The sequence below is a fragment of the Camelus dromedarius genome, chromosome 9 (genome assembly GCF_036321535.1).
Source record: "Camelus dromedarius isolate mCamDro1 chromosome 9, mCamDro1.pat, whole genome shotgun sequence".
Classification (NCBI taxonomy): domain Eukaryota; kingdom Metazoa; phylum Chordata; class Mammalia; order Artiodactyla; family Camelidae; genus Camelus; species Camelus dromedarius.
The window spans coordinates 43,545,344-43,570,507 of record NC_087444.1 but is presented as its reverse complement, the minus strand read 5'-3'; the positions used below and the strand labels follow the sequence as shown (position 1 = coordinate 43,570,507).

Sequence of the window (25,164 nt, the reverse complement as noted above, 5' to 3'; positions counted from 1 at the left end):
GATTCATTTTAATTATGCTTTTTGATAAAGTACATCCTTGGGTGATTATTCACAGTCAGTCTATGGGTAGCAACATCTGTGAGTCCTGGATGTTCTGAACACCCCTGTATGTTGGCTTCACACTTGAATGCTAATTTGTCCAGATACAACATTCTCAATTTAAGATAATTTTCTCTCAGAATTTGAATGTATTGCCCTATCTCCTAACATCCAGAGTTTCTGATGAGAAGTCTGAGATCAGTCCAGTTCTTAAGAGTTCCTTTGTCAGTAACCTATGTGTCCTCTCTAGAAACATTTACAGTTTTCTTTTTATCCTTAGGTTTATTAATTGTCCGCATCATGTGTCAGCATCATGAGTGAGCCCTTTCCTTTTAATCTAAGGGTTCATTTCTTCTGTCGAGGAAAATTTTCTTTTATTACTTATTTTACTACTTCCTCTCCATTCTGTCTGATTTCTTTCTACAAGTCCTATTAGTTGGATATTCCTACTTCCTGATCTATTCTACATATCTCAGCCCTTTCTTCGTAGGGTCCATCCTTCTGTACCTTGGTGGGACCCTCTGGGAGGATCCCTCACCTGGATCTTCCAGCTCAGTATCACCTGAGTCAATTTGGCTGTTCAGCCTACTTACTAAGTTTCTTTTTCATTGTTGTGATAATGTTTCTCATTTCTAAAAACTGAGTGGTCTTTTTTTTTTCTTACAGCTTCTTCTCTCTGAAAATATTCATTATAATTATTTAAAAGTCTTTTGATTGCCTTATTAATCCCATTTTTTGGTTACCAGTTTTTCTGTTTGTTGAGTTTGATGCTGCTTCTTTGGCATTGCTTTTCCCTAACTGTTGGTGATTCTTGGCTATCTGTCCATACTTATAATTGGGAGTCAGGATTGACTCTGTCTGTCTGTCTACCTATTGTCTGTCTATCTATCTATCTATCTTTGTAGCTCGAAAGTAAATCTTTGATCTCCCAATCACAGACCACCTATTGTGGAAGAGAAGGATGATAAGCAGCTTGCCTCCTAAGAGGGGACGTCAGGGTCATAACTTACTTGGAACACTTCCGTCCTTCCGTGGTCCCAGTTTTAGAAGTTCCACTTCAGAGAGCACTGCTCAAGGCTTTATCCTGGGGACAAATATCATAGCTCCTAAGTGTTCAGTATTTGTGGGAGAAGAGAGCTGGCTCTTGTTTCTTTCTTTCTTCACTTTTTATTAAAATGCAGCATGCATACAGAAAGTTGCTCAAATTTAATACATCCTTGTAACCAGCACTCAGATCAAGAAAGAGAACATTGTGTCCCCTTCCAGTCACTACACCTCCGAGGGTGACTCTCCTGACTTCTATTGCTATAGATGTGTGTTATCTTTATTAAAATGTTGGAGTCAATCATTATTAAAACAATGGAATCATATCATGTGTACTCTTTTGTGCCTGTCTTCTTTCATTTAGCATGTTTGAGAAATTCATCCATGTGTTGTCCTGGGTGGTTGTGGTTTGTTCATTCTTGGTGAATGATATTTCATTTTATTAATATATGTTTATCTATTCATTCTCCTGCTGATATATATATTTGGGTAGTTTTTAGTTTGAGACCGTTATCAGTAGTGCTTGTATATATCTTTTGATGAACATGTATGCAGATTTCTTTTGGGAGGGGGCATTGCTTGAATCATAGGGTGGATATACGTGGGCTCCAGTAGACAGTGCCAACAGTTTTCCAAAATGGTTGTACCATTTACTCTTTGCTGTGGTCTGTGAAGAAGTTCCGCTTGCTTCACAGCCTTGCCAACACTCTTCTGTCCTTTTCATTTTAGCCATTCTGGTGGGTGGTATTGCATTTTGGGTTTAATTTACATTTCCTTGATGACTAATGAAGTTGGGAACGTTTTCATATTTTCCCTGGTCTTTTTTTTTCCCCTCAGCTTTGTATTACAAAAATTTTCACATTCAGAAAAGTTAAAAGAATTGTATAATGGACACTCATATACCTAGTACCTAGATTCAAACAATTGTTAACCTTTTGCTTTATTTATTTTGTGTGCACTTGTGTGTGAGATTGTTTTGCTGATCCACTGTAAAGTAAGTCATGATCGTAATGACACTTGATCCATAATTACTCCACGAAGTTTCTCCGAGAAATAAAGACACTTTTCTATACAATCACAATACCATGATCATATCTAACAAAATTTACAATAAGTGTCCTTAAAAATATTTTTTAAATGCAAAAGGAACTTTTATCTATTTGACAGTGTAGGAAATTATCTGTTCCTGATATAATTGCTATAGTTCTCTTGCCAGAGGCAAAAGTTGCAAAGTTACTATTGAAATAAACCCAATTGTTCATGAAAAAAATTATTTACAATAATTTCCTTAAAAATATTATCTATTAGCCTGTGTTCAGGCCTTCCCACTTATCCTTAAAAGCATTTACCATCTAGTTTTTTAAAACTGTATGTTGAAGTGCTAACCCCCAACATGACTGTATTTGGAAATAGGACCTTTAAAAAGGTAATTAAGATTAAATGACTTCATAAGAGTGGGGCCCTAACCCAATATACCTGCTGTCCTTGTAAGAAGAGAGAAAAACACCAGGGGTGTGCACGCCCAGAGGAAAGGCCACATGAGGACACAGCAAGAAGGCAGCCATCTGTAAGCCAAGGAGAGAGACCTCAGGAGAAACCAGCCCTGTGACACGTTCATCTTAGACTTTCAGCTTCTGTAACCGTGAGAAATGTCCTGTTGTTTAAGTACCCCAGTTGGTGGTATTTTGTTCTGGTGGCCTTAGCAAGCTAATACACAGATCATGGAAGATACGTACGACTTATCAAGGTGTTTAGAATTTATTCCACAACCACTGGGGAGCTGTTTGGGTTGTAAGCAAGGGAGTAACAGGATCAGATCTTTGGAGCAGAAAGATCACTAGGAGAGTAGTGCAAAGGAGCTTTGTAACAAGGAGAGAGTAGAGGCAGAGAAAAACCAGTCAGGAGGCATTTTGAGAGCATGTATGGATGAGAAATGATGAGAGGTTGAACAAAGGCAATTTTACAGACAAAAGAATGATAAGAAGATAGAATCAGCAGAATTTATTGAAAGGTTGGATGTGGGGAGGTGAGAGAGGAAGTACTGAATTCTTTCCAGGGTCCTGAATTGGGTGGTGACTGTGGTGGACATTTGTTTCCTACCCAGCTTACGTCTTCCTAAAAGCACCTAGATTGTCACTTAGGAATTTGCTCCAACCTCCCCTGTTGTGCAGCCCAGTGCTTTAAGGAAACTGACCTCTATCCCAGCTTTAAAGGTGGGCCTGGGGTGACTTAGACTAATTAGCACATTCCATTCCTCTGGCTGTCATTTTTTGGTTCAGGAGCGAGCACGTGATCCAAACCTGCTGGTGAGGGTGAATAAAAGAACTCTCTATTGGAATGCTAGGACCAAATGCTCTCCTTGTTTGGACAAGAACAAGGATACTTGTAGACCTGACTTAACTGGCAAACATCTTGTGACCCCAGGGGAATGAGCCATAGCCTGGACATGACTATGTGCAGAGCAAAGCAAATATAGATTCCTAGTGACATCCTTGGCTATTGGACCGACCAGTCATGAAGTCCTGGACTCCAGTTCTGGAGTCCTGAATCCCTTGCCACTTAAGCTAGTTTGAACTGGATTTTCCTGTTACTTGCTGTGTGAAGACACAGGTAATCAGACAGATGGCCGAGCCATTAACCAGCATATGTGAGGCAAGAGGAGGGACCAGTTTGAGTTCTGAACTTTCACAATCCCACATCTTTGCTTGAAGTTGATCCTTGGGTCTGGAATGACCCCTCCTTGCATTTACAGGCCGGCTGAAAAGGCCCTACTTACTCGCAAATGCCCCATTCCGATGTCCCTTCCCCTGCAAAGCCTTTGTAAACCCCTCTTCTGTCCGAGTCAGGATTCCCCACTCTTTCTGAACTTCCACGACATTTTGGACACAGCTCTGCCATTGCTTTTGTCACCTCATGTTTCTGTTTCCTCCACTGGGCACCAACCTCCTTAACAGTCCAGAACACGTTGTATTGTTCTCGTGTTCACATCTGCAGCCCCAGGGTGTCTAACAGGCGTCTGAACAACTTGATGAATAGATGACAGCCGTTCTTTTCCACATTCTCCTCAAACTAATGCATTTACTTGCCACTCCACTCCCTTTGGGCTGAAACTCTGGCTTTCAGACCATGGATTCAATTATGTAATAAATTACCAGAAAAAGATAAAAATATAGGAATGGGAAGAAAGGGTATTTTTATGGAGGTGGGAACACAGAAAAAGGAAAGTTGTATTAAATGAGTTACCTCTATTTTTATGATGCAATATCTGCTCCTTTGCCAAGTTTTGAGGGTGAAACACAAATAGACAAAATTTCTGAATACATAAGACGGATTTACAATTTCTGCTAGTACTGCTGAAGACTGTGGGAAGAATCTAAAATCGGCACTACCCACACATAGGGTCGCATGGTGCCCATCAATTTATTTTGATCTCATTGAAGGCGTTTTAGAGCAGTGCTCGAGAAATAGTTCAACCAAAAGAACATTTACATTATGTAAAAATGAACTCCAGTGATTTAAACCCATTAACCTTACATAATGAGATTTCAAACATAATACTGTAATTTCAAATTTTTAAAAAAATTAATAGTTTAAACTCAGAAGAGAGAAATTCTAACTGGAGGTTTGCAGGAAAAAGTTGAAGAAGAATAATTTATCATCTTGTGGTAACCTAGAACGATAAAGAATATGAAAATGAATGTATATATGTACATGGATGACTGAAACATTATGCTGTACACCAGAAATTGACACATCATTGTAAACTGACTATACTACAATAAAAAAATAATAATTTATCATCTTCAAGTACATTTCTTTGTTTTCTTTTTTTTTTTCTTTTTTTTTTTTTCAAGTACATTTAGAAACGAATTGTGGGGTGAGGCAAGTGTAGCCAAGCCTTGATCAATGAGGACAGTAATGAAAGATGATAGTTATTTAACAAATATTCATTGAGTGCTTGCTCAAGTGTCGTTTGAGATGCTGGGAATACGGCACTGAAGAAACACGTATGAATGATGATAAGGACGTTTATTGAGCCCTTACTGTAGGCCAGGCCCTGAGCTAAGCGCTCTTCATATATTGGCGCATTCATTCCACTTTCACCACAACTCTTGAGCTAATATATTATTCCCATTTTGATGCAGAAACTAAGCTTCCAATAGGTAACTCACCCAGGTCACAAAGCCAATTAAAGTGAAGGAAGTTGGACTCTACCCAGGCCTGTCAGATCCCAGAAATAACACAGCAATTAAGGATAAATGGCTGCTGGAAATGTTTCATAGGTAGGGGACAAAGCCATTTTAAATCCTGTCTACTCTTTTTGCTGAAGCATTCCATTTTTATAGTTGGTGTGAGCATCAAATTCAGCACTGTTGCACCAAACTGTAACAAGTGTGAGTAGAGCCCAGTCAGTGAGCTATCATCGTGGCATTATTAATGACTGAAGCCCACGGAGGTAGAAAGCTAGAAGTACCTTGGCAAAATATTTTTGAACCACTTAAATCAGTGTTTTCAATACTTCAGTGCTACCCTTTGTGACCACTGTAATATCTGCACACCGCTTGTACTATTATTGACTTAAAAATTGATTCATTGTTTTTACTTAATGTTTTAAGGGAAAATAGTATCACTACTATAAGCAAAGAACCACAAGTCCATTCAACAAATATTTATGCAATGCCTACCACACACTAGGCAGTAGGGATACAACAGGGAAAAATACACCGAAAACAAACCCTGCCCTCACGGAGCTAATGTTCTACCCATGGTGACAATAAGCAAGATAGATAAGTAAAATACAATAGGACGTTTCAGAGTGGTCAGTGCTTCAGAGAAAACGGCGGGGGATACTAGTTGTTAATGGGGGAGGGTTAACATTGTAGATAAGGCTCTGTTTGCGGGAAGCACACTAGGAACTTGTTTGGAAAACCCCGGGAATTTTTGAAGAAAGCACCAACGGTTCTGTCTCTAGACTGCTGCTCAGACCTGCAGGTCCTGGACTGGAGCTGAAGCATTTCCTGCCTCCAGCCAGCCCTGCTGTCTTCAGACTGGCGCCCACAATCCCAATTGGAAAAGCCAATTCCTTCATATCTAGCCTGTTGCTACTGCTTGTGCTGAATTCAGTGGTTTTTCTATACTGACAGACTCCTTGGTTTGTCTCGAACCGGAAGGGGAGAGTCTGTCAGCAACCAAGGACCTCTCTGGACTAAATGGGTTTTCCCTCAAATTGCAGGGCTGGTCCCTATACTTGTGCTATTAAATGTTTAAAGGTATATAGAGTTATACCACCCCTAGATTTTTTTCTAATTGTTGGATATATTGTGCAGCATTTAATACACTGAACCTGTCCATTTAACTTTATTTCAAAAATCTGAACATAGGGCCAGCATACACTTGAGCTCAGTGTTTGGTGAAATTTAAATGTGAATCAAATGATACCAACCCCCCTAAAAAATGTTAGGGTGGCTAGGGAAGGCCTCATTGAGAATGCTTCATTACTCAAGGTAATTTTTGAGGAAACACCTGAACAGGACCAGCCGTGTGGAAATCCAAGAGAAAGGCAATCTAGGGAGAAAGAACAGACCTACAAAGTCCTGGGAATAAGCGTGCCTGGGGTTTTCTGGGAGCAATAAGGAGGTCATAGGCAGAAGCAAGACTAGATACTGAAAAATCCAAGCAAGAGATGATGGTAGCCTGAACTAAAGTGATGAGCAGTGGTCAGATTCTGGAAATATTATGAAGGTAGGGCCAACATTTGCTGATGGAGCATTTGTAGTGTGTAAGGGGAGAGGAGTCAAGGGACATCCTAAAACTTCTGGCTAAGCAAGCAACTGGAAGGATGGAGTCCAATGCATTTCTTTGTTCCTATCCTCCCCCTGCCTCCCCACCCCACGTAGGTCCTCCCCCAGCCCCTGGATTTGGATTTCTGTCACTTACATCAGACCCTCCCAGTAAACTGAAGAAATTTAGAAATCACTGGTATTCATAAAAACAGATTTAAAGCTGCTCGTGGTTTTGCTTTATCTAAAGTCTGTGTGTGCTACACAGTTGTGCAATTCTGCAGTCCTGAAATGATTACAGTGGAAAAATTACTCCATTTTTCAGGGATTTTGCAGACACCTCTCAGAAAACTGAAATTCTGTCTATTGTAAATATACTGAATGTATTTTGAACATTATAAATATACTGAAATTCTGTTCGGTATAATTCTGGTCTGTAGATTGGTTGGAAGGAACACAAGCTTTCTTAGAGAAAAGAAGCATTTCTGGCTCTTATAATTTAGGCTATAAACAGATCTATACTTGATAAACTATGTGCCACTTTTGTCAGTGAATTAATGCAATTAGCATCATAAACTCATACTTTCATTTCACTTTTCTGGCTTATTCACTTACTAGTTCAAGGAGAAGACAGATTTAGAGTAAAAATACACAAGCAATGAATAATAGTTTCACGATGAGCCATGACATTAAATAAGAAAAACAAGGTACTCTGATTTTATCTTCAACACTAGCCTGTTACCTTAGTATCAAAATAACTGTGGTATTTGAGTGGAGAGCCAATATTCTAGTCTCTGTCCAAAAATAATGCCTTTCTTTGGCACCGATAGACCATTAAGCATCCATCTCAACTTTTCAACATAAAAAACAGCTTACTGTCCTTGTCAGCAAATAACCCAAATTGCCTCCAATTAGACAAATTATCTTATATTTCTATCCTAAACTATATCCAGTACCCTACATCCATTTCATCAGAGAAATTATAAGTTTTGGCTATAAATTATGTTTACTTTTGTATTGGATAGTGTAGCAAACTGAGTATTTAAAATATGATAAAGAAGAAGAATCTCATGTAACTACCTCAAAATAGATGACTAAAAGTTCAAGGCTGGTTTCTCCACTGGGCTGCAGACCTGTCTGTTCAGCTGCTCCTGGACTCCATGAGGGCCAAACCAAACTCATATTTGGCCTTAAATTGCCCATATCCTTGTGCTCTGTACATCTATTAGCGACACCTCCATCCACCTAGTAAACCAAGTTAAAAACTTGAGTCATCTCTGACCCTCTCTGTCCTTTCCCTTTTATATCCAATTACTTGCCAGATATTGCCCACTGTACAGCTTCCAAACCAGCTTCTCTACATCTAATCTCTCCCTTCTTCACCCCACTGCCAGCCTTCTCTTCTCAAAGCTCAGATAGGTTTTATTACTTCCTCAAAACCCTTAGCCCTTTTTTCCCATTTCCTATGGAACAGACTAAACTCCAGAATAGCAGCCAAGGCTTTCCACTGTTTGGCCCCCTCCCCCACTGCCCCTTGTCTTGATGATGCCCAAGATTTAATTCACAGGCATCACTGAGTGATGACACAGAGTGGTCAGTGCCATTGAAGGAATTCTTATTGCTCACAGTTCCCAAGAGAAGGGGGCACATTATGCCACTCAGGGCCACATGGGGAAGTACCAAGGTCAGTCAGGAGGCAGAGAAGTGAGGGGAGAACATGGCCCAGAGCCTTTATTGTGGTTTCTGTGGGAAGAAATGGTCGAGGCAGACTAGGCAAGATTCAGCAAATTTAGGATTGGATGGTTTGAATACTGTTGGTTGACCCTGGGCTGTAAAGTTGGTCTCTAATTGTCCAGTGCTTGGTCCTGAGGTGATTTAGGGCAGGGGAAATATTGACTTGGTATGTGGCAGTTAGATAAAGGAAGTGGTTGGGATATGGGCTTTGGATCAGTTGGTATGTACACAGAAGGCATGTTCACAGGCAAGTTGTTCCTTACTCTCGGAATTAGCTCACCCTGGGAGGAACAGTTCCTCCCCGGGGCTCCAAAGCCCTAAGTCAAAGCATCATAAAATACAGAAAAAAAAAAATGATCATTACATATTCCTTTCCCATGAACCCTCTGCTCACAGCTCTAATTGCTCCAGAAAAATGCCCTTCTTTATGAGAGAAGTTCTATGGTGCCTCTCTCAACACTCTGCCACCACCCATAGCCCTGAGTAACACCTCTAAGTCTGATACCACGTAACATGATTCCTTTCCTGTCCTCCTCCCCTAGACCAGCTATGGCACCTGACACGGGCACCCAATCTCTAGAGTGGCTGGCCAATGATGATCATTGTGGCCTGTCTCAAAGAGATGAACTGGGCCAATCAGATTTCCTCTTTTAAGGCTACAATAAGCGCCACAAAAGGAAATTTCCAGTTGAAGGTAAGGTGAACTGGGAGGTCTTGAAGTGGACTCAGGACCTTTGCAAGCCATGTGCTTCACCTCTCGGCCCACTCTATCCTATACCTCCTCCAAAATACTACAAACAGTCCATAATAGCTGTCTGCGGGTACTAGCTAGAGATTTGTTTTATTTTAAATGTTTCTTTCAAGTACCAAGATAAACAGAGATTCACAGAGATTGACAGGCTGTATTAAGTAGGTCAGATGGATAAGGCCTGGTACAGAGGGCGCAGAGATACTTTTTTTAAGCCCCCCAAAGTGTTGCAAAGTGTTTTTAATTTCATATAAACATGTAAAGGACCACATAAACACAATCTAGTACAAATGCATCCTGCAGCTTCAAAGGCATTTCCAGCTTCTTCTCAAAGTTCTCACACTGGTCTACACTGCGGGAAGCAAACTTCGGGCGGATCCACCTACTTCTCCCTTTCCCCTGGCTCGGGCTGAATCAAATCCGCAGACTTTGTCGATTGCTCCTGCCTGGGCAGACCCGCCTGGACCGATTGCTTCTGTCTGGCCCGTCCCCGGGCGCGGGAAGAGTTTGAATACAGCTGGGCGGCCGCAGCGACCTCCTCAACCCTCACAATCTTTACCAGCCTCAGCCGCCGCCTCCTCCTTTTACATCCTTGACTCCCCGAGGTCTCCCGAATCACGAGAGTGTAAGCGGAGAAGCTCAAGCCGCCGCCATGTCCGAGGCTTATTTCCGCGTGGAGTCAGGTGCGCTGGGGCCTGAGGAGAACTTTCTTTCCTTGGACGACATCCTCATGTCCCACGAGAAGCTCCCGGTGCGCACAGAGATCCCCATGCCGCGCCTCGGAGCCTTCTTCCTGGATCGGAGCGGAGGGTCCGAGACAGACAACGCAATCCCTCAGGTAAGCCTTCGGAGCGGATTCCGGCCCGGGAAGACTACAACTCCCGGTAGGCCTCGCGGCCTAGGGGCGGCCGTCGCTGGCGCGCTGCCCTATGGGATCTGTAGGTTTAGAGGGGGGCCGGGCTGTGCGCTGAGTTCTGGCCGCAGGCCCCCACGCGCAAAAGTGGTCTCCCGCTCCACCTGGCCTTTACCTCCTGTATGGAAACTAAATTTATAATGGGTCGTCAGGCTCTCTCCGACACTGATTTCATTTTTGAAACTATCCGAATTCAGCCGTGTCTTTTAACCTTCATGTGTGTTGATGCTTAAGGATTGGCATCTACTGAATACTTAAGGGCCAGGATCCTGATCATTTTTGCCTTATAACAAAACAACAGGTTTGGGTTCTGTAGGAGCAGATAATGTCTGGGAACCGCAAATTGCTAGATTCATTTCTGCATAATGATGGTATCAGCAACCACTTACTGAGGGACTTAGTGCAGGCATGGATGTGATGGAGGGAGTAGACTTTTCCATCTATTACCCCTTTAATCCTTCAACGACCCTATAGTTAGGTGTTGTTACATATAAGGAAATTGTGGGTAACTTGGCCAGAGTGTAACTGTAAGTGGTGAGTTGAGATTAGAAATTAAGACTGCGTGACTTCAAATTCGAGTTTGTTCCAGGAACATGGCTCATAATGGTTATTTTTGATTTCCTGATTAACCTAAGTTTTGTTTAGAAGGGTGTTTTTATTTAGTCTGTTTTGAGTTAATTTTTATCAAAATAAGACATATGCAAAGTTTAAAAAGTCAAATGGTACCAAAAGATAACAAAAAATAGGTTATGCCGCGCTTGCCCTCATGACCCTTTACGTCTCCACAGGGTCTGTCTGCTTTTTTCATCGTTTCTTCAAGAAACACCTGCATATTTATCTTGATTTTTTAAAAATTTAGACATTATATATTGACTTTCCATTATGGTAGTTAAGGATTTCGTTCTCTTACACCCTCGTAAACAGAGATGCGCTGTTGCTATTTTATTCATATTTTCTCCATTTTCACCTAATGACTTTTTTCTGTTCCAAGATCCCATTCAGGATACCACAGTGCATTTAGTAATCACGTGTCCTAAGGCTGCTCTTGGCTTTGAGTTTATCGGCCTTTACTTGTTTTTAATGACCATGAATTGTGTGGCGTGCTGGCAAGGTATTTGTAGAGAGGGTTCCTCGTTTGGGATTTGTCTGATGGTTTTCTCGAGATTAGACCGCATTTTGAGGAGGAAGATCGTAGCCGTACAGTGCCGTTTTAACCACATCATATCAAGGGTACATACGATCAATATGACTGGTCATGTGGATATGAACCTTGATCATTTGGCTGAGGTAGGGTTTGTCAGAATTCTTCAGTATAAAGTTACTCTTTTTTTTCCCACTTTTACATACTGTTTCTCCAGAAGGAAGCCATGCGCAGCCATACTTAAGGAGCCGGGTGTTATGCTCCGCTTCTTTGAGGACAGTGTCTACGTAAATTATTTGGAATTCTTCTGCATGGAAGATTTGTGTAGGAGGGTTTTTAATGACATATTTTATTTCATTCATAGATACAGGACTATTCAGATTTTCTGTTTTTGTGTTATTCTTGTACATTGGTTTTTCCCCCAGGAGTTTGACTATTTCATCTAAAATTTCAAATATAGTAGAATAATGTTCAAAATATCCTTTAATATCTTTTAAATGTCTGTAGGATTATAGCTGTGTCCTGATTTTTATTCTTGATATCAAGAAATTATGATCTCTTTTTTTGCTCTTTCTTAATTAGTCTTACTAGGAGTTTGTTGATTGTATTCGTATTTTAAAAGAACTAGGTAGTGGCTCTGTCAGCCTTCTCATTTGTACTTTTATTTTTAGGTCATTAAGTTCTTAATTAGTTATTTCCTTATACTTTCCTTGGATTTAATTTTCTTTTTTCTCTCCCACCCACTCACATTTTGAGAAGGATACAAAGGTCACTGAATTTTTTCAACTTTCCTTTATGCATTTTTAGCTGCGCATTTCCTCTAAGCACAGCTTTAACTACATTTCACAAGTTTTAATTACATTTTCTAATTCCCATTGTGAGTTTTTTCTTTGGCTTATGGATTATTTAGAAGACTGGTACTTAGGTCCAGACATTTTGGGATTTTGCTATTTACTTTTTTTTTTTTTTTTTTTGGTTTTGATTTCTGGCTTAATTCCACAGTGGCTGGAGAACATAGTTTGAATGATTTCAGTTTTTTGAAGGTTAACACTTATTTTAAGCCCCAGCATAAGATCAGTTTAACCATTTTATATGTACTTGAAAAGATGTGTATTGTGAAGTCATGGTGTGCAACACATAATCTGTATCTGTAAAGTAGGTCAAGTTTGTTATTTGTTTTGTTGAGATCTATATTCTTACTTTTTTGTTTGCTACTTCTCATTTATCTAAAGAGATATGTTAAAGTCTCCTGCTATGATCATAGACTTGTCGTTTTCTCCTTTTTACTTCTGTCCATTTAGACAGATATTTATATTTTTCTTGTGGCTTTAATGACCCTTTTATTATTGTGAAATGTCCCTCTTAATCCCTAGTAATGCTTCTTCCTTTTCATTACTGTTTGCATGACATTTTTTCCATTCTTCTATTTTCAACCTTTCTGTGTCTTTAGATTTAAGATATGACTCTTTTAAGCAGCATATAGTTGGATTTTGTTTTTATTCAGTTTGGGGGCGGGTGGGTAGAGCTCAGTGACAGAGTGTATGCTTAGCATGAACAGGGTCCTGGGTTCAATCTGCAATACCTCCATTAAAAAAAATTAAATGTTTTTATTCAGTTTGACAGTTTTTAAATTGGTGTATATAATCTGTTTATGTTTATTTTAATTATTGATTTATTTGTGTTTATTTTTACCTTGCTACTATTTTCTTTGTGTTCTGTTTGACGTTCCTTTTTAGGCTTCTAGTGGATTAATCAAAGTTTTCTTTTTTATTATTTATTCTTCTATTATCTTAGTGGCTACCTTAAATATTACATAATCATTTTTGACTAACAAGAATACTATATGTATTGCTACTTCCACCACTTCACAGTTGATGCTAGAATCTTAGAACATTTTAACTCCATTTTCCCCTCCTTTCTTTTATGTTATTGTTGTTATGTATTCTAATTTGACTTGTTTTAAGTCCTGTAAAACATTACTGTCATTATTATTTATTCTTACTGTTGTTTTTATATTTACCCACTATTCAGTCTTTCCATTACTTTTTTTTTTTCTTCCTGCATTTCCGTGTTTCTTTCTAGGGTCATTTTCATTCTCTCTTCTGGATTTCTTTCCTCTGGTCTTCTGGTGATAGTTTCCATTTCTGTCTGAACAAGGGCTCCCAAACACCAACCCCAGGTTTGATGATTTACTAAGAGGACTATAGGACTCATCATCTAGTCATACTTATGTTTAAACTTTAACACAGTGAAAGGATACAGAGCAAAATAGCAAAGGGAAAGGGTATATGAGATGAAGTTTGCAGGAAACCAGGCACAAGGTTCCAAGAGTCCTGTCCCAGTGGAGTCACACAGGACACACTTAATTCCATTAACGAACTGTGACAACATGTGTGAAATAGTTTCTACCAGAGAAGCTCATTAGAGACTTGGTAACCGAGGTCTTACTGGGGCCGTGTCCACAGGCACTGTCTGCATAGCACAGAGAGTTCCAGAAGGAAAGCAGAGGCTCAGCATGAACCACATTGTCTGTACGAACAGTGTAGGCACAGTGAGTTGCTCTTATCAGCTCTGGGAATGTGGGAACTGTCCTGAAATTCAAGTTCCCAGATACCAACTAGGGGCCATCCCTGCAAGCAGGCCTTTCTCATGAGGCAGTCTCAGGCCTGCTACGTTAACTCTTCAATGCACACTTTCTGTCTAGAAATGCCTTTATTTCACCTTTGCTTTTAAAGGATATTTTTACTGGGTATGGAATTTTAGATAAGCAGTTGTTTTCTGTCAGTACCTTGTAAAAGATGTCATGCCATTTCCATTGTTTCGTGGTTTCCATGGTTTCTGTTGAAAATCGGCTTTAGCTTTTAGTTGTTTTTTCTTTAAAGGCAGTAAGTCTTAGTTGTTTTTTCTTTAAAGGCAGTATGTTCCTCACCTCCACCAACAGCTGCTTTTCTCTGTGTCTTTGTTTTTCAGCAATCTAAGTAAGGTGTGCCTAGTTGTGGCCTTATTAATATTTATCCTTCTTGGTGTTCATGATGTTCCTTGAATCTGTAATTTCATATCCTTTTTTAACTTTGGAAATTTCATGGCCATTATCTCCGGATACTTCTTTTGCCTCAATCTATCACTCTTTCCCTTCCAGGATTCAAATTACATGCATGTTAGCATGTTAGACTTTTTAAAAACCATATTCCATATGTCTCTTGGGCTCTTTTTGCATTTTCTTTCCATGCTTTAGTCTAGATATTGTCTACTGACCTTTTTCCAATTCATGAGCCTCACTTCATCTATGTCAAATCTGGTAAACCTGTTAAATTTGAATTAATTAATCCTCTTTCTTGGATCCTGGCCCCTCATGTCCTGACTGCCTTGGCAACTGGGAACTCAGTGTTTTCCTCCGCAGTTCTGTGAGGATGACCAAAAGCTCTGCTTACAACCTCCTCAAGGCCACTCCTGCCTTGACAGCAGTTCTCCCCTGTGAGTCTTATGCCTTTGTTGCCTCCTTCAACCTAGTTTAAAAAAAATAAAACTCTCTTGATTTCTGGTCTATCGTGACCAACTCGTTTTATTTTCCAGTTTTGTTAAGGCTTTAAAAAATAAAGAGAGACGTCTATCTGTTCTGTCATCCTTAAAGCTGCAAAGTGGGATGGGGAGGCTGCTCCTGTTTTTCTTTATATCTCACAGCACCCAGAGGGGTGCTTAGCACATAGTAGGCACCCAGTCAGTACACAGGTGGAATAGATGTTGCATATCCAAAGAAAGTAGAAATAGTTACTATAACTCTGAAGTATCTGCAAAGTTTTTATTTATGCTAGTTAGAAAACTTCCCCTTTATAAAAGCCACAGTTTTGTTCCCGACTGATTTTGATGTATAAACCCATTTTCTCTTTTCATTCCATCATGACACAAAACTTCAGCCCATTCAGTTCACTTCTTCAAGTCACAACTACATCTTCTGTGTTTGACAGCCACTCCCCTAAAGAGAACGAGCAACATTGATATCCTCTCAGGCCATGTGCATTTCCTTTTTGTCACACACATTGACTATGTTACTTGTTTTAAAAATCTACAATCCTGTCTGACACAGGGCTCAAAGCTTGAACTCCCCTTGTGGCTGGCAAAAGGACTTTTTGACAACAAGCGGCGGATCCTTTCTGTGGAACTTCCCAAGATCTACCAAGAGGGTTGGAGGACTGTGTTCAGTGCAGATGCTAACGTGGTGGACCTCCACAAAATGGGGCCACATTTCTACGGGTTTGGCTCCCAACTCTTGCATTTTGACAGCCCAGAGAATGCAGACATCTCCCAGTCTCTCCTGCAGGCAAGTACTTGATGTGAAAACCTACGGCACTGCCCACGTCTCAGGAGCCGGCTGTGCAGCCGCCAGACATCACTCTTACCCAGTGGGAGGGTGTGATTTCTACAGTCAGTTTATTATTATTACAGGTCAGCCTGCAATTAGGCTGTGTTTGCTGATTATGTATACACTTAAATATGACTTGTCTGCCACTCTTCAATTTGCTGCTAAGAGTCGGGACCAACAGGAAGTCCTGGAAATAAGAAAGGGGTGATAGTTGATTACAGATGACAGGCACTTACATACAAGTCCCAGCCCAGCCCCAGCACTGGTCTGAGGACTCCTGTTGGAGATACGTACATTATCTGATTACTTGTTCCTTTCCCTTGTTCTGGGGTCCAGACCTGGCCCAGCTATGTCCTGGCCGTGTGACTCAGTCAAGCTCCTTGACCTCCCTAGGCATCAGCTATTCACCTGTAAAATGGACATAATAATAGTGTCAAAATTATAGCGCTGTAGTGAGATTATGTTGTGCCATTTAATAAATGGTAACTATGACCATTGTTTTCCATGGAGAAAACAATGTTATGCACATATCTCTGTCCTTTACGGTAAAATCTTATTTTAACTTTCCGTAGTTATTTTTCATTCTGTTAATATTAGAAGAAACCATCCTTTCTAGCTCCTGTTTTACTTCCTTGTTTCTCTCTTTACAAGAACTGTTGGCTCAAGACACATTTGCTCCCTGGACCGTGCAAACACCCTCCATCAACCTCAGGGATTGTCTGGCCTGACATGTACTAGTGCTGTTTTTAACGTAGATAGTAAAGAAAAACTTGGTTGCTATCCATTCAGACAAAGAAGTCAATACATAGACTACAGACAGTTCAAGATTCTGCATCTCTTTTGAGCAGAAAGCTAAAAATAAGGAAAATCCATTTGTCTTGTAATGTTACTAGGACACGTTCCTGAGTTGGAATACTGCCCTTTTTTAGTGAGTTATATGTTCTCTTACTCCATCACTGCTTTAAAATGTTGTAGTTTAGGGCTGTTTATATATAAGATGACATCACCGTGAGACAGTTGAAGGAACTGTAGCAGGGGCTTGTGACGGGCTCAGGGGCTTGTGACGGGCTCAGAGCCTTATGGTAAAATGACTTCCCTAGACTGTGTGTCTCCCTCCTGCTCTCAGACTGGAAACAAAGAGAAGTGGCATTCGGTTAAATCAGGAGTCTTTTCTGGTTGAAACCTGTCTATATGTGACCATAGTACATTATTATGGCATTTGTTACTGATGACAGTGATGGAGAATGCTTTTTGAGAAGCTTACTCTTGCCAGCCATTTGCTAAGTGCTCCTCATGTGTCACTTTATTGGATTTTCATAACAGTCCATTTCATAGACAAGGAAATCAAGGCTTGGCCACATGAAATAACTTCCCTGAGTGGTAGAGGAGACTCAGACCTCTTTCTGACTAAGTCCTACACCAGATTCTTGCCTCTTACGCCATGTAAACATTTGGGGGTAAAAATGTATCCGATTTCTCTCTCGCTTCTTCTTCAGACATTTATTGGGCGTTTCCGCCGCATCATGGACTCCTCCCAGAATGCTTACAACGAAGACACTTCGGCACTGGTAGCCAGGCTGGATGAGATGGAGAGGGGCTTGTTTCAAACAGGGCAGAAAGGACTGAATGACTTTCAATGTTGGGAGAAGGGGCAGGCGTCTCAGATCACAGCTTCCAACCTCGTTCAGAACTACAAGAAGAGAAAATTCACTGACATGGAAGACTGAAGGCTGGAAGAACACAGAATTGCCTCTTGTAGACTTATCCCTCTGTGTGTCCTTGAAGGGAACCTAGTTGACCTTGAAAAAGGGCCAGCATCGTGTCCCATCTCGTGGCTTATTTCCTGCAGCAGTCTCGGGAGTGGTACCACCTGGTGGGGAAAGGACGTGCTGGAGGATGTTCCTGGCCCTCTAAGTCTTCCAGGACTGTCCCATCTGCTGACCCGCAGCCCAGGTCTGCTTCGCCCAGGAACCCACAGCTGAGGAGAAACCAAAATCCTTCATAAATAAGGATCATTAATACATACATGGCAATAGAGTTGGAACTGGGATTCCTCATGCCTGGGAGGTTGGGCAGCCTTAGCTGTCCAGTTTCACTAGCTACAAAGGACGTGTACAAATGAGCCTCCCTAACCTGTTCCCAGACTGTTCTCTTGAGCTTCATTGCTTCATCTTCCTTGTCACTGCACAAAGGACAGTACCCCCAGAATGCTGGCCCTACGTATAAATAACTTCCTTCTTATGGGAGTCACCCCAATTTCCATAAAGAGTCTCCAAGAATAAGGAAGGAACAGGGAAAGGTGATGAGTAGCATGGCTTTTGCTAAAGAGAGGACATTGCTTTCATCTTCTGTAATGAGGGCTATATGAATTGGACTTCACAGAACTGTACAGTCAGCCTAGAAAGGAAATGGTTAAACTGAGCTGGTTTTTGCCACTGCGATCTCTCTTGAGCACCCGCACAGTTATTCCATTCCCCCTCTAGAATAGCTGTCAGGGAGTCGTTTGGAATTGCAAAATAGTTATTAAAGGGTGTTAATCACCCCTTATTGCATCGAAATCAGGACTTCAGGGATGCTGGTTATGAAGAGACCAGTTTGAGAAGCTTAATGTGGCAGATGTGAGTGGGCAGGAGACCTCGGTCATGTTTTTTTTCTCCTCTGTAAATTTTGCAATATTATTACATAGAAGATTCCTGACCAGTTACTGAGAATCTGTTTAAGCAACCACAAAACTTCCCCTGGAGATCAAGGAGGGAACCTCAGGCAGGGGAGGAAACAGCATTCCTGGGACCCACTGGACCTTTGGAAGGGCAGTCGTCTCCACACCATTGCTCCCCTTGCAGCTTCCCACAACTTGTGAAAATTGCCTTTGTCGTTGGAAACTGCAGCGGGATTTGGGTCTCCAGATTGTGCAGATGTCTTGATGCAAACTTAGAACGTCAGCGATGTTTTTTAAGTGCCTGTTTTAAGATGGAATTGATGTTTTTATAATTTGATTTGGGTGCTAAATAAATGACCTGTTTTGCACACAAATACACCTTGTACATGTACCATTGCTGTATGTTGAATACCACAGATGATCAGGCAGAGCTCTCAGGGAATTTTGTCTTTGATCATATTTGATAATAATGCCCAAATAAACCCATGTTTTAGCAATTGCTCTTTTGTTTGCACAATACTCATAAAGATGGGGTACGTTCTCCACAGGGACGGGCTGTGTCCCAGAGCAGAGGAACTTCCGTTGCTGCCACAGCATTTGCATACAGCCTGATCCCCCAGAGACAATTCATAATCCGTGAGAAACGCATGTTGTTTAATTTTTAGATTCACAGATGGCTTTGTTTTTAAAGTCAATCCTAAGGCATACTGCCATTTTTTTTCTTATTAAAATTTTTTTTGTTCAGGGGCCACATGTCAAGAATATGTGGGTCCACACCTGCAGAATTTATTCCATTTTAAATCTTGAACAAATTAACCCCTTTCCAATGACAAACTGAACATCGAGCCTGTCAGTGTCTACCCGTCTCCCCCTGCAACCATCCCCCAAATCATTCTTGGATTACAATTTGGTCCCTTCAAAGAGCTGAATTTTTCAAAACAACTCAATAAACTGGCTCAAATACCAAATCATTCTTAAAATTAAGGGGAAGTGTGTGCTCTTTCCCCTCAAAGTCTCTGTTCCCAGGTAACTCTGGCCATAATGATATAGAAAAGACCTCACTATCCTCAGGTTTTCCCCTGGGGTACAGGCTGGGCCAATGAGGGGACAGAGGCCAAGCTTGGTCTCTCAGGTCTGTTCCTCCTGCTCTCCTGACCCCTGAGTTTTGGATGGCTCCAGACTCAGTCCTTGGATCTCTTCTGGCCATTCTGACTCCCTCCATTGTCAGGCTTTGAATACCACCAGCTCTACACTGATGACGCCCCAATTCCACCTCCACCCAGACCTCCCTTCAGCTGCAGACCTGTAGCCCAACTACCTGCTTGACATTCCACCCTGTCACCTGCCCCCACCCTCGACTAAAACTGAGGTCCTTATCTTACTCAGTCTTCAGTCATCTTTCTCATCTCTTTGTTTTCTACCACTCCATCCTTCCCTTCTGCTCAGGAGGAAAACATAGGAGTCCTCCTTGGCCGTCCTTCTCTGACTCTCTGTATCTCTTGGGTCAACCTTCAAATTTATTGGCAGAACCTGACCACCTCTTCCCCTACCTCTGCTCTTGTCCTGGATGGTTGTGCCTCCTTGCATTCATGCACCCTCCCCTGCTTTCAGATTCTTCTCACCATAGCGGCCAGAGTGGTCTGTTAAAAAATAAATCAGACCTTATTAATTTTCTGCTCAAAACCCTCCCTTCACAGAAAAAGACTCTGCCATAGCAGCTTTTGTTAAAAAGTCCATCCTTACCCCAGTGATTTGGTGTTGAGTTTTCTTCCTTCTTCTGTAGCGGAGGTAATTTGTCCCTTATTTAAAAAAAAAAAGTTACCTCTGCCTTAGAGATTTCTGAGCATTTTACAGAGCTTGTTAATGTCAGCACCATTAGACCTGGGAAGTTTCTGGAATACTGTGTCTGAAGTAGTGAAATTGGAATGCAGAAATATTGAGCAACTCAAGTTCATAAGTCCTGCTCTGAGTCCTTCTGTTCTCTTCTGTTCCACCATCCTTCAAGAAATTCCAGGACATCTCTTCATCATACTTGGAACAATTGTGTTTAAGTGAAAATATAATATTTTACACTGATCTTGGCAAAAGAAAATAACTGCAGAGGCCATAGGTGTGTTTCTGAAAGCAGGTATCTTTGTGTTCTAGAGAAAAATCTATTCTTGAAGTAACTTGTTGCACAAGATGTAGGAGAGATGCTTAAACTATAAGAATTATGCCAAGAAAAGGGAACCCTCCTACACTGCTTGTGGGAATGTAAACTGGTGCAGCCACTATGGAAAATAGTTTGGAGGTTCCTTAAAAAACTAAAAATAGAGCTACCATATGATCCAGCAATCCCACTCCTGGGCATATATCTGCAGAAGATGAAAACTCTGATTCAGAAAGATACTTGCACCCGTGTTCATAGCAGCACTATTTACAATAGCCAAGACATGGAAACAATCCAAGTGCCTATCAACAGATAATTGGTTTAAGAAGATGTGGGGTGTGTGTGTGTGAGTGTGAGTGATTGAATATTACTCAACCATAAAAAAAATGAAATATTACCATTTGCAGTTAACTTGAAGAGACCTAGAGGACATCATACTAAGTGAAGTAAGTCAACAGAGGCAAATATATGATATCACTTACATGTGGAATCTAAAAAAATAATACAACTGAGTCTATATACAGAACAGAAAGAGACTCACAGACAGAAAACAAATTTATGGTTAACCAAAAGGGAAAGGCGGGTGGGGGAGAAATTAGGAGTTTAGGATTAACAGATAGAAACTACTATACATAAAAGAGATAAGCATCAAGGATTTACTGTATAGCACAGACCTATATTCAGTATCTTGTAATAACCTATAATGGAAAATAATCTGAAAAAATTATATATGTATGTATAACTGAATCATTTTGCTGTAGACCTGAAAGTAACACAATATTGTAAATCAACTATACTTCAGTGATAAAAGAAGCTTAATTTCAATAATCCTTATCTAGTATAGGTAAACTGAAAATTTCAATATTGATTCACATAGAAATAATTTTTAAAAGACAGTTAAATGCCATGAACCTAAACAAAAGTGTCTAAAATTTGGAATTCTGTTGCTAACTCTTGGTAGTGCCATTTTGAATGAGCAATGTCTCCCATTATTAATGAGTAGTAAGTAAAATGTATAGCAAACCAAGGGCAAGTTTGAGAAAATATATAGCTACCTTCTTATGAGATCAAATGATTAACACAGGTGACAGGACCAGCCTGCTTTTGTTTGAGCTCATTTTGTTGATTTTTCCAGGCTTCTGCATGTCTGCCTCACTAATCAAAGGAGACATGGTGCAACCAGACACAGCCAGACACAGCTTCTTGCCAAGCAGTCTTCCCCTAGGACACAAGACAGGCATTCTCCCTCCTGGGCATGCCTTCCTGTTGCCTGCACTGTGGTCTAAAGGAAGGTACAAATGAGGCCACTCCCGGAAGCCGGAGGTCTCCTATCTGTCAGAAATCAGGGTCAAGTCAACTAACATGGCATCATTTCATTAAACTTTTTTATTCGGAAATAACTTGAGATGTATGGAACAGTTGTAAAGACAGTACAGCGAGTTCCCCTATATCCTTCACCCAGCTTTCCCTGATGCCTTACATAATTATGGTATGTTTATCAAGTACTATTAACTAAGCCCCAGGCTTTAGTCAGATTTCACCAGATTTTCCGCTAATGTCCTTTTTCTGTTGCAGAATTAAATCCAAAGTTCTCCATTGCGTTTAGGGGGCAAAAATTTTTGAAAGCAAAACAGCATGAGACTCTTTCCTATATTAATTTCAGAAATCAGGCTTATTGGAAAGGATCCATCTTGTTGGGGTGCAGAACTGGGGCCAGCTAGGAGCCGACTGGGGCTCGCACAAGACCAAGCTTCTGGGAAGCTCATTGGAAAGGGAGATTTACAATTCACCTGAAATGTTCCCTTTCCCCCCAGTACCTGCATCTGATGTGAAAAAGCCTCTTTCATTTTTTTCTTAAAACTTTTAGCTTTCTCTCTGTCAGAAGAACTTGATTTTCTCCCGTTTTCCTTCTGGCATATACTAGCTAATTTTCTGTGTGTCTAAATGAGTTTAAAATGAGCAGGGCTTTTAGACACCAACATTATTAACAAGTGTCAGCACAGCTCTGAAAATAGTGCCTGAGAACTGCTGCTGTTTCAGAATCGGTAAAGGGAGCACACAGAAACAGCTAATCCTTGCAAACATCTCCCACCCATAGCCAATTGAAAGAAAAAAACAAAAAAACCCAGAGGTTTAGATCTTTCTGACATTCTCTATTCCTGTATCACCCTTGAGAGGGGTTTCTTTGATTCTCAGATGATTTGCATGGCTCTTTTGCATGGCAGCTAAGATTCTTCCCTGAAGACAGTTTCTTTGGATGCAGGAAAGCAAATGAGTAGCTAATAAGGTATAGATTTAGGTGCAACACAAGAGACAGGTGAGAGGAAGATGGTGTGATTTGTTGAAGGGAAAGTGTAGTGAGGAGGCATTCTGATGTTTGGAGAAAAGACTGGAGACAGAAACCAGTAATAAAATCTGGGAGAGATGGCAATGGTTGTTCCTAGGGAGTGGCTTTATCCTAATGGGAACAAGAGAGCTTGGCACTTGGCTATCTCTTAGGTTCAAGAGCAAAACATTTAAAAAAAAAACTTTGCAAAAGACACTGTTATTTTCTAATTTAGCATTTCATGGTCACGCATTTCCTCATCCAAGATTCCAGATAAAAATTAAGTAATGTGCAAGGGAGGGTATAGCTCAGTGATAGAGTGCATGCCAGCATGCACACAGTCCTGGGTTCAATCCCCTGCCCTCCATTAAATATATATATACCTAATTACCTCCTCCCCTTCAAAAAAATTTTTTTAATTAAATAACGTGCTCCTCTTCAAGTCACTGAGAGTCCAGAAAGTATTTTCTCAGGTTTTGAGCCAGGTCAGCCCTTGATCAACATTTCAGAGGATTCTACTGGCTAAATGTCTAGATCATTTCAAAGATTTTTAGGGAGAGCTCACCACATAACACGATACATCATGTTTGTGTGTAGCCAGCAGTGAAAATCAAGCTGTCCAATTTTTAAGGCATTTTTTAAAGAAATCAATAAAAACTGAAAAAACTTTCTCCATTTTGAAAGATTGTTACAGCCACAGATCACTGTGATTTAAAGGGCTTTTCTGCACTGCAAATAAAAGAAACTATAGGATAGTGTCTTGGCTTACCGCATGTGTTATCTGTCAGGAGAACAGTGCAAGCACATCCACCTCCTTTGATGTTGTCCACGTAATGTGGCAAGGTCCCTTGGGGACCCACGTGGCAAAATCTCTCAGGAAAGAGGTTATGTCTCTAGGCCCTGAGATGGTCTTTAACCCTTGGAAGCAAAAGACAGAACTAATGTAGAGGTGACGTCTCAGGAGTATTCTCTGTGGGGCGCCTTTGTTCAGTGATTCCACGCTGTTCCCGTCTAGAAATGTGACAGATGGTAGATGTCTGCCTGATGGCCCACTCATTCCCTGTGTGACTTGGGCCAGAGTGCAGGAAAGTGCAGGCCAAATGGGTTTCGCAGTTAGAGGGTGCATGGGAGGCTGGGTCAGCCACTGTTCACCCCTCGGGCTCCCTCCTCCTCTCCATGGGATCTTTCTTTGGGCCTCTTCTCACCAACCTCCAGCCTCCACTCTGGGTTTTGTGCCCAGAATTTGTTTTGGAGGCCTTAAAGGCAATGCCACACCTGCTCCTTCCAAATTCTCCCCAAAATAAACAGATGGTGGAATGTTGGAGAGTTTCTTATCAAATCTCCCTAAATTGGTTCTGCTACCGGATAGCTTAGGGCTGAAGGAGCCCGAAAGGATTAACTGTTTTAGAGGCTGGTAAAGTAACTTTATCATGTTACATTTAATACATGTAGAAGAATTCGTGTAACATATCTTTAGGTGATAAAGTGTTATAAGAACAAGAACACTCAGGAACGTCTGAACATAAAAGAACATAACGTCTGGAACATAATCAGTTCTGTGTTCCTTCTGCAGTTTCCCTGCTGCTCTCCACCCCCTGAGTAACCACTACCCTGGGTTTTACGTTGATTGCCCCTTTGTTTTATACAGCTAATGGATATGTCATTTTGATTTGGTTTTGGACTCTGTAAAAATAATACCCTGCTGCACCCACGCTCCTTTCACTCAGTTTTGTGTTTTAACTTTCAACCATGTTTTTGCAGTTCATTTTTACTGCTGAATGATACTCTATTCTGGGAACACGCCACTGTTTCTGTAAGCATTCTCTTACCACTGGACATTTGGTTCGCTTCCAGTCCTTTTTTCTATTACAAACATTGTCACTGTGCATACTGGTACATCTGCATCATTTACTTAAGAGTTTCTCTGGGGTGAATTTCATCTAACAGTTAAATTGCTGGCTCGTAGGGCCTGTGAGTGCTCAACTTCACAAGTCTGTGCCCAGATGTACCAGCTTACTCTCCCATCTGCTGTGTATGAGTCCTCATTATTAGAGTTCTTAATTTTTGCCTAGTAAATGGGTATAAAATGGTGCCTCCGAGTGATGCTGATTGGCATTTTCCTGAGCACTAACAAGGCTAAGTGTTTTATTGTATGTTCATTGGCCATTCATGCTTCCTCTTCGGTGAAATTCCTTTTCTTGAGTCTTGCCCATTTTTCTATGAGGTCGTTTGCCTCTTCCTTACTGCGCTATAGGAGAGTTCTGGATACTA

General features: G+C 40.9%; 1 protein-coding gene across 1 annotated transcript; it reads left to right on the top strand.

Annotated features, from left to right (window-relative positions):
- Positions 1-9,834: 9,834 nt before the first annotated feature.
- On the top strand, positions 9,835-18,895 carry GINS3 (GINS complex subunit 3). Its single transcript, XM_010985704.3, has 3 exons — positions 9,835-10,183; positions 15,484-15,717; positions 17,256-18,895. The coding sequence occupies exons 1-3, from the start codon at positions 9,998-10,000 to the stop codon at positions 17,484-17,486; spliced, it is 651 nt and encodes a 216-aa protein (XP_010984006.2). The 5' UTR covers positions 9,835-9,997; the 3' UTR covers positions 17,487-18,895.
- The last annotated feature ends 6,269 nt before the right edge of the window (positions 18,896-25,164 follow it).